Here is a 9,366-nt window from a genome sequence, read left to right as displayed (position 1 = left end):
GGAGGACCGCGCCTACGCCAACCTCTACGCCACCGTCATGCTGACGCTGGTGCTGGCCACGGTGGCGTGCAACGGCTTCGTGGTCTACCAGCTCTTCAAGATGTACCAGCGGCGCAAGCGCAACGGCTCGGTGGCGGCGCCGGCGGTGGCCAACGGGCGGCACAGCAGCGAGCGCAAGGCCGTGTCCATAGCCGAGGAGGTGGAGCACCTCATCCTGCTGGTCTTCATGACCATCATCTTCATCATCTGCACACTGCCCCTAGTGGTGAGTGAGAAAAGGCCACAAAAGTGCCCGTCGTCGTTCCTCTTTCGTGCATATTCTTCTTGAATTTGAGATGAGATGTTCAAATGTCACACCTGAAGGTCAGGGTCAGACCTTCAGGTGTGACATTATGGAATTACTATGATTGTTTTTTTGATTTTTCAGCAGATGTTTTGTTATTTGAACAGCGAGGTTTTTTTTTTTTAACAGAACATGCGTGACCGCCAAGTTTCACTGCAGCAGAAACACAAATGTAACAAAAAATGGTCATATACATGCATATACAACTGGTGTATGGTGTAACAGGTAACTCGTGTCATGGTATCGGCGCAAGTAGAGCACTCCCTAGTTTTTAATTGACATTTCTGTGTCCATTTTGCCAGCAGGAAGCGATGCAACACGGCATCAAAAACAAAACGTTAACAGCAATTTAAGGATTTTGAGGGTTACGGTGTTTTGAAACAAACAAAGCAAACCTTTTTTTTTTTTCATGTTCAAAATGCTGCCTTTGGAAACAAGCAGCATCCTGTTGTTTTGTGTGAAATAGCTGTGAGCGCGCAAAAAGTCACAAGTGCAGATATGCTGATAAATTTCAACGCGTTTTCGAAAAGACAGCCGTTGCATATTTATGGTTTGTTGACATTGAGCTTGCTTGCTAAGTGTAAGTTCTTGATGTGCTTCAATTATGATGGTAGAATAATGATATCACTAAATAAGGTTTAAAAAGTTATGGATGTAGTCTTCGTATTCACGGAGGTAAAATATTAGCATCTCATCATGTAGTGTTTTGTATAAAATGTATAGTCATACATATACAGTAGATCAGTTAACATACAGTATAACCTAACAGCCATTCATCGGCTGTCAGCATAATAAGTAAATGGATGTTACGAAATTACCGATTGCTGTCTCACTCTCATTATTCATACCAGCTTGAAAAAAGCCTCAACTGTGCCGTTTATCCAAAACCCCAACAGTAATAACAATGTAATAATGCCACTTTGATTTTATACAGCGCTTTTTCATTCCAAACCACATCTCCGGACGGGCAGTCCGCTGGAGATTTAGTTTCAGAGAGACGCTGGGCTGCAATAAGAGATTTCCCCCTGCACACCCAGTTCTGGTGTATCTATCAGAGGACTTTAAGTTGATACCCCAGAGAGACAGACGGGCTGAGGGCCACAGATGAAGCCAAGAGGTTGGACGCTTTCTAGGCTTGACCTTGCAAAGTGATTCTGTGGTGTTATGTACATCGCTACTGGTAAAAGACAGACGAGAGAGCAGACGACGGGTTGATTAACGACAGTTTTTCAGTCTTTCTTTCCTATGACTGGATGCAACTGAATCTAACTTGGTGGGCCTGTGCTTTGGAAGATTACTGCGTACGTCGATGACGCTGTTGGCTCCGTGACAGGTCTGATTAGCTGATTGCAACGCTGGCACGGCACTGCGTTTTTTCCTCAGTCATTTAGCGGAACTCACATGGACCTCTAATGAACCTGCAGAGTTGAGGCGGAAAGTTTGTTATATGTGAATGTTCTGCAGGTGGGCGTTCGGGAGTCCGTCCACAAATTGCTCGGTATTCAAACGATCGGCCAATTTGCCGTCTCAGCCGAGAGCTTGTTTTTGCCCACCTCCGATTCTGAAAGCGTCAGCCCGGAATTCAAAAAAAAAAAATAAATCTTTTCTTTCCCGGCAGTGAGTCATTCTGTGCATTTCATTTCTGTATTTTTTCGCCGTAATGGGCCCAGAGCGGCCGAGATCTCGCAGAGCCAGACTCCCGCTTGCACGTGATGATTGTCGAATGCTGCAGCCGACATAATCGGATCATGCAACAAAGATCGCTTTAGCACAGGGCCCATTCTGCTACTCCAACATGGTCAGTAGGGTCACATGCAGTCAGCCAAAATAATGTATACACACATCAGGAAAAGAAAAACTTAAAATTAAATATTAAACTTGTTTCAGTACTTCTGTACATGAAGCCTAAACTTGATTTAAGCCCTTTACATGCAGCAGCTTGTTGCACACTGTGCTCTTGCTGCTGATTATTGTGGGCAGGTGAAGCCACCGGCATCACATTTCCACATTGCTTCTCCTCCATCCCTCATCAGAAGGCCGGATAAAAGAGATGAGCAAAGGTGGGGTCAAGGACCCCGCGGGAGCTGGAAAAAAAAAAACAAGAGGAAGAGATGAACAAAGACGTCATCTCAATGCGTCATTGCACATTTTGTCAAATACAAATGTGTTTTCTGTCTCTGTAGTGATTTGGAGCGGCTCCACTCGCTGTCCTGTCTCCCCTCAAGACAAAGGTCGCCCATATATTAGGCATTCTTCCAATGGGAGATGGGAGGAGTGAATCACTCGTACCCTGCTTCCATATTTATCTCTCCAGTCCACTTTGCCCTCGCCATATTTCTGCAGAACGGCCGCATTAAGGCGCCGGCCAGGCAGGTGGACGCAGATAAACCCGAAAGCGTTTGTTGCTGGCGGCAAAGCCGCCTCGCTGAGAGAGACCTGGCTTCTCCAGAACCAGGCTGGCAGATTGGGTTTTTCGTGTGTGTCAACCTGTGTTTTGCAGCTTTGGCAGATTTAGCCACCTGTGTGCCACTGAACGGTACAGTTAGTGTATAGGAGGAATCCAATGAATTACAAAATGTAAGCCTTGTGAATTATTTAGTTAATAAAAAAAAACAAACATCTGCAGTTTATAAAGGCAATGCTAAAGTTGTTTAGTCGGCAAACTGCTGGTCAAACGGAAATTTCATTTAATTTCCCAGTTGCCTTAAACAAAGAGATAAGACATAGGATGTAAGAAATACTATGGACTGGTGCTATGGCTGCAAAATTCGTCCTATGCATAATTTATCACCAGCCCCACCGCAGCCTCCCTATTGGAAATCCAGGAAGTAATATGACGCTACAGTCTGAGGTCAGGGTGTCACGCGCTCAGCATATTGCATTTTTCTTTCTGCCCCTCAGTGTGTGAACTGATGTGTGTGATTCACGTGCCTGCGTTTCTGGTGATGAAAAAAACAAAAAACAAAACAGAGGCTGGATGAAAACCTCCCGATGTAGCAACAAAAGCCAGTTAAGGACGGAGCAGACCGGCAAGCCTGCTCGTATAAGCTCGTATAAGCACGAACCTCCAAACAGTATTTTCCCAACACACTTTACGCCATGCCGCTGTAACTCCCGCGATACGTCAGGACGCGTCAGCCAATCACAACGAGCTGAGGCACAGCAGCAACGCACGATGCCGTGAAACTATTTTCTGGTAATTTTCTGGCCTTTATATATTTTTTTGAAAGGTTAGAAGACCATGACTGAGAAATCTGCAATAGAAATATTTGCAATGAGCCGTGCTCCAGGTTTTAGAGACATTTATTTTTGTATTATTATTATTATTATTATTATTATTATTATTACGCTCTTCTTGGGAAAATGCTTTTGGAGCTCATGGGATTTTTTTTGGCTGCAGTACCTCTGGTGGGCACTGGGGAAAAAATGTTGCGCCACTACATTGCTGGTCTAGTATCAAGTTCTTATGATACAGGGGTGGACAAACTTTTTTACTGGTGGGGCCAAAATGGGTTTTTAGCCAGAAAAAATGTTGTAAAATGTGACAGAGGGGGGGAGGCGGAGGGGGGGGGGGGGTAGCGGAGCAGCAGCAGATGGATGGAGTGTTTTGGTGAGCCAGCTCAAAGGAGGAAAAAAATCCATCATGGGATGTGTAGAAAACATGTTGCTTTAATGTCAATAGAAAATGAACCACAGCAAAGTTGAAACCAAATCAGTTTGAAGCCCCGCGGTGTTTCGCTCTCTATTGAGATGACTCTGAAAACACTGAAAACATGGAGGAAATACAGCTGTTTTATGACTGACTGACTATTAATATCATTTCTTCAAGTTCGGTGGACCGAAATTAAAAACCTTGACGGACCACTTATGGCCCCCAGGCCATAGTTTGCCCATGCCTGCTACAATACAACCATGGGTTGACATTATTAGCTTTATTGCGCTTCCTGTTGCCGCTGACAGGAGGAGACGAGGAGAATAAAACAGATTCACAGTGGCAGTTGTGCGTAAACTGCCTGCGTAAACTGAGAAGAGGGGGGGTCGGAGGGTCGGGGAAGGAGGCATCTATGCAAACTCAACCTGTTGTTTTTCGTCTCACACACACTCAGACACACACACACACACAAGGCAAAGTCTGCGGCTAATCAGGGTAACGGGCCCATGTGCTTCTGCTTAGCGCAGCCTCTGGGGTTTTGGGTGGTGGGGTGGGCACAGTCGCTCCCGCTGTTGATACCGGAGTTTGTTTGTAAAGATTTTACATAATCTTTGTCAAGCGGAGACGTTTTTGCTCGGTGACTCACCAGGCAGTTTCCTCGCAAAGAAACAACCAGTTATTCTGGGCTAGCGACGAGCTGACCACAGGATAGTGTGGCGAAATGACTCCATGAACAGACGAGACGGGTGCGACCGTTACTATCCTAGGAAAAAAACAAAAAAAAACGACAGCGGGTTTTCGCTGGGGACGAAAGAGAAAGGAGAGACGGAAGAGTCAGAGAGTTCATACAGAAGTTAAAGGAGCGTAGGTGCTTTTGCCCTCCGCCTTGAACTGGATATTGTTCCCGGCCGAGCCCCAGAGGCGGCCGCCGGCAGGAATTCATAAACCTGCGAGCCGCTCACGGCTTCCACGGATTGTGTGGATATTCCCGCCTGGTTCCCAAACTGTTGTGGCCGCCGGGCTCGGGGGACTTTTACTACTTCCCATCTCTGCCGCCCGCCCGCGGTGGCTGAGCTCACTGATACAATTCGAGCAGACGGGAAAAGAAAGGGGGTGGGGGGGCGGGAGGGGGGGTGGATTATTATGAGTTTCTCATTTTTACGGAGGTCATGCCGCCAATAAAACAAACATATAAAGGAATAATATGCAAATCGATATATTTCAAGTTTTTATTTCTTTGGATTTTGCTGATCAGGTCTTGCAGCTTAAAAAAAACCTCAAATTCAAAAACTCGGAAAATTAGTTTGTGGCTTTGTGGTTTTAATAAGCTGAAATTCTTAATCCGCAAAGTGACAACAAGGAACAGCTTGAGAGATGTCAATTTGCGTGTACTGGCTCAATAAAATTTGTTGGTTTCATCTTTTATGTTAAATTGCCAAAATAAGACAACTTTTACTTGCTATTCTAATCTTTCGGGTCGTACCTGTATATAAGATCAGGGGGAAACGTTTGGAATTAGTAGCTGAAATCACAATCCACGGTCTCCAGTTCATCATTGTCCTTCCATTATCAGGAAATGACTCTTGACTCTGAATTTTTTTGCAATATACATTAAAGGCTTCCCGAAAAAACAACGGTACTGACACATTGATGGGCTTTTTACAGGCTCCATGTGTTTTCCTTGGCGGCCGATACGAAAGCCCAAAGCCCCTTGTTGATGGAAATATGCAGGGGGGGGGGGGAAATTGAGTTTGACGAGATTTGAGTTGGTTCCAAGTGCACATTTCCCTTCATGTCAGTAGATTATCGTTGCTTATCTCGAGGGAGAAGGGAGAGGGGAGAAATCTTGTGTAAGTGAACAAATTAAACAAAACAAAAAAAACAACCAAAAGCATTCCAATTCGCAAAGCGTCGTCAACACCCTCGGGGGTGGGGGGGGGCCTTAAACACAGACGTTGACGTGATAACTGTTAGCCGCCTCAGTCAGTCCTTTATCTCGACTGACACGCAGTGAGACTGATAAGAGAAACCACGACGAGCAGCCAGTGTCATCGCAGTGAAAGTGCACCGTGGGAGGAAACACACCAAGGGGGGGGGGCGGGGGGGGCCCTGTGCCATCCAAATGTCCCTCGGTGAAGCTGCCATGGGATCGGTAACGAAAAAAATGACTAAAAATAAAATCGCTCGACACCCAAGAAGAAGTAGGCTTTCCAGTCACGTGACCGCAGGTGGACAATGGGAGCGGCGTACGCCAGGAACGCAGCACCGTGGGGGGGAAACAACCATTCCTGCTGCTGTTACTGCTGGTTTTTTTGTTCCGGGTTTGGCTAATTGTGCCAGCTGGATTAGCATCCCGCTGGAGCGGCGGGATCTAAACACAAAAGACGCGTGTGTTTGTGGGGGGGGTTGGGCGGGGGGGAGTGGACGTCACGTGTCACAGTTTTCCCTTTCATGCCTTTTGGACCCTTTTTTTCTGGAAGATTCCTGCACATAAGAGCCGGCAGAATTCATTGGCACTGCCCCGCGAAAAGGGCACAGAAGCGGGGGGGGGGGGGGGAATAGACAGTGTGCGCGACTCTGGTGACGTGTAGTCTGTAGAAGTACAGAAGAGGCTGTTTAAAGTATTAAGACTATAGAAATATGATATATGAAACTGGACCATAGTAATGGCGTGTGCATGGCGCACACTGTATGCTACAAAATAATGAATAAAGTACTTTATTTGTCTATCTAATAACAGTAATAGTAATAATAACATTCATAATAATGCTAACAATAATAGTGCAATAACGCAATAAAATATGATACGCAATATAATCTAATGTAAACGAACTGATGGATTTTGACCCATGGGGCAGCGAGTGCTTCCTGAGGTTCCAATGTAGAGAAAAACAAACCAGTAGGAGTTGTCGCAGATACGATGAAACGCATTCCGTATTTACGCCTGGTTTACGACGTGGTTCAACCGATATCGTCAAAGAAAAGAGTTGAGCAGCTGTTGAGTCCTGATTGGTGACGGCTGCTGCTGATGGACAGCCGCCCAACCGCCCGCCCGCCCGCCCAGCACGTCCATCATAATTGCGTTTGCAGGAGGATTTACGAGGCTAATCCACTCATCTCTTTGCTCCCCCCCACCTCTCCAGATCCGGGTGTACATCAACTCCATCTGGAGGGACGTCGAGTCCCACCGGCTGGACCTGATCGCCCTCATCTTCATCTCCGTCAACCCCATCATCGACCCCTGGGTCTTCATCCTGCTCTCGCCCAGCGTGCTGCACTTCCTGTGGTCGTCGCTCTGCAGCGCCTCCCTGCTGCTCTCCAGGAACTCCGTGCTCAAGTCGTCGCTGGCCAAGGACAGCTCTCCGGTCAACGTGCGGCTCACCCGCCCCCCGCTGGAGAACCCGGAGCGTTTCCCCAGTGCCGAGAACCTATGACCGCCACGGCGTTGTGTTATTCGCTTGTTTTCTATTTATTGGAGCAGAGCGCAGGACCTCCTTGGGGGCAGCAGGTTTCTTGGACTCCCATGTGTCCCCCAGTGGGCAGAGGCTCCTTATCTGATTCCTGAGTTTGGACAAGCCTGCTCCTCCTCCCCCTCAATGATAAACGCTGGGAAAACTTTATTTTTCCACCCATTCCTGGCGCTTGCGCAATGAATGCTGACATCTTGCTGAAATGCCAATGATAATAATTTGTATTATTTTGCTGCTCGAATCACCAATGGTCGAATTGAAAGCAACGAACACGTTGGGCGAACCCGAGGGAAAGCTCGCAGGAGATTCAGGGTTTCGGTGACTTGCTGAAGCTCGTCTACATTAAACAAAGACGTGCGCTGGGAGCGATTATGCAACCGGTCGGCTGTGTCACACGAGCGGTGTGGTCCTGTCAGCGTGTATGGAAATGGAATTTGCCTTTGATTCAGGGCAAACAGTGAAGGATCTGTAGACTCACTGGACATGCCTTTTTCATTTGGTTTTTTTTTCTTCCCTTGTTTTACTTTTGTACTTACGTCCGTGAGGCAGCAGCTGATGGAGGCACAAAGTACGGGCGTGGATTACTCATCGCCGCCTTTTTATGTAGCAAAGTCCAAGGTTCATCATGCGCATTCACTCACAGTCAGACCGACTGGATCGGGGTAGCGATTTTGTCCAGATATGACAGTTTTGCACAGCGTAATATCCACCTACATACTGGCCTACAGCTCAGATACAGTGAGGCCCTTTCCTTAAACCCCAGAGTGACACCTGTGGTCATCATCTCCAAGCTTCTCAAACTCCGAGACCCTCCAAACCAGCCCGTGACCCTTCCACATTCCTGCCAGAGAGGCCAAAGAGCACCAGGTCAGCACGGACAGCTGTACAAAGCCGTCACAGGCTTTAGAAAGGGACGAACGCAGGTCTGGGGTAAAGCTGATTGTTATGACAGATACAGTAAACAGTAGAGTGTGAACATATAAATTCTGGAAGGGAATCTTTTTGAAGAAGTAAGACTCTCACAGAAAGTGAATATTGGCAAGTCGAGTGTTTGTCTCAGTGCCTTAGTGACGAAATAACAGACCCAGGATCACTAGAAGAGGGAAACCGGCTTCCTCATGTCAAATCCTACACCCAATCCTTCCTTCTTCTTCTTCTGTTTCCTGTGAGGAAGCCCCCCACTGAGAAGGTCTCTCCCCAGTGGAGAGGGAACCTGTCTGTCAAACGACTGTCAAGCGCCCGACATACTTTCACTCATGAACTTTGAACTCACACACCATTTGTCCCGCAGTCAGCCATCACATGGGAGGGTGTAAAAGACCACCGTACATGGGGGTCTACTGTCTTGAACATCCACCAGTGGCAAAGATGGTAAAGCGTCACCGTGGTCTCTGATTAGACCAGCCCAAGCGCCAACAAAAACAAATTAGTACAATACCAAAAATCTTAAAAATCGGCGTGAGTCGGCGGAACGCAGGTGATCTTTGTCCAAACAAACTGCTCTCCAGAGAAAGAGATCCGTCTGTTTGGCCAGCACAGCTTGATTCCCAGGGACTGAGACCAGTGGGAACACGGCGGGGCCGCCGTTGCTCTTGCCACATCTTATCCTGCTTTGGCGTCTTTAACCGGATCGCCTGTTATAAACCTGCTGGAACGCGAGCTTGAGAAATTCTAATCGGCTGAGGGGAAATAAATGTTTGGCCTGCAAGCCTTGTTGTATATTTAGGTGTCAATAAAGAGAGAATGGTAACCGCAATGCTGCTATTTTGTTGTGAGATTGTCAGTCCTGAGCTCGGCATGAGAAATGTTCAGTGTTTCCGACGGTGAATTACTGCTTCCTGTGAATGTCATGTGTCAGTTTCGCCTGTCAGGCCCCGTGCGCAAGTTTTCCTGTTGTGATT

General features: G+C 47.1%; 1 protein-coding gene across 1 annotated transcript in view; it reads left to right on the top strand.

Moving 5' to 3' along the window:
* ptger2a (prostaglandin E receptor 2a (subtype EP2)) overlaps window positions 1-9,012 on the top strand; it is an 11,969-nt gene extending 2,957 nt beyond the window's left edge. Inside the window, exons 2-3 of the mRNA XM_076049356.1 lie at window positions 1-265; window positions 7,139-9,012. The exon at window positions 1-265 is cut by the window's left edge and continues 709 nt beyond it. Of these exons, the coding sequence (XP_075905471.1) occupies window positions 1-265; window positions 7,139-7,429 (556 nt within the window). The 3' untranslated portion in view covers window positions 7,430-9,012. The remainder of the gene's footprint in view (window positions 266-7,138) is intronic.
* The last annotated feature ends 354 nt before the right edge of the window (window positions 9,013-9,366 follow it).

The sequence above is a fragment of the Nelusetta ayraudi genome, unplaced genomic scaffold, assembly GCF_046127955.1.
Source record: "Nelusetta ayraudi isolate G7.1 ecotype Tasmania unplaced genomic scaffold, CSIRO-AGI_Nayr_v1 ptg000114l, whole genome shotgun sequence".
In the NCBI taxonomy this organism is placed as follows: domain Eukaryota; kingdom Metazoa; phylum Chordata; class Actinopteri; order Tetraodontiformes; family Monacanthidae; genus Nelusetta; species Nelusetta ayraudi.
The sequence above is the reverse complement of the archived record's forward strand: the minus strand, read 5'-3'. Positions and strand labels throughout refer to the sequence as shown.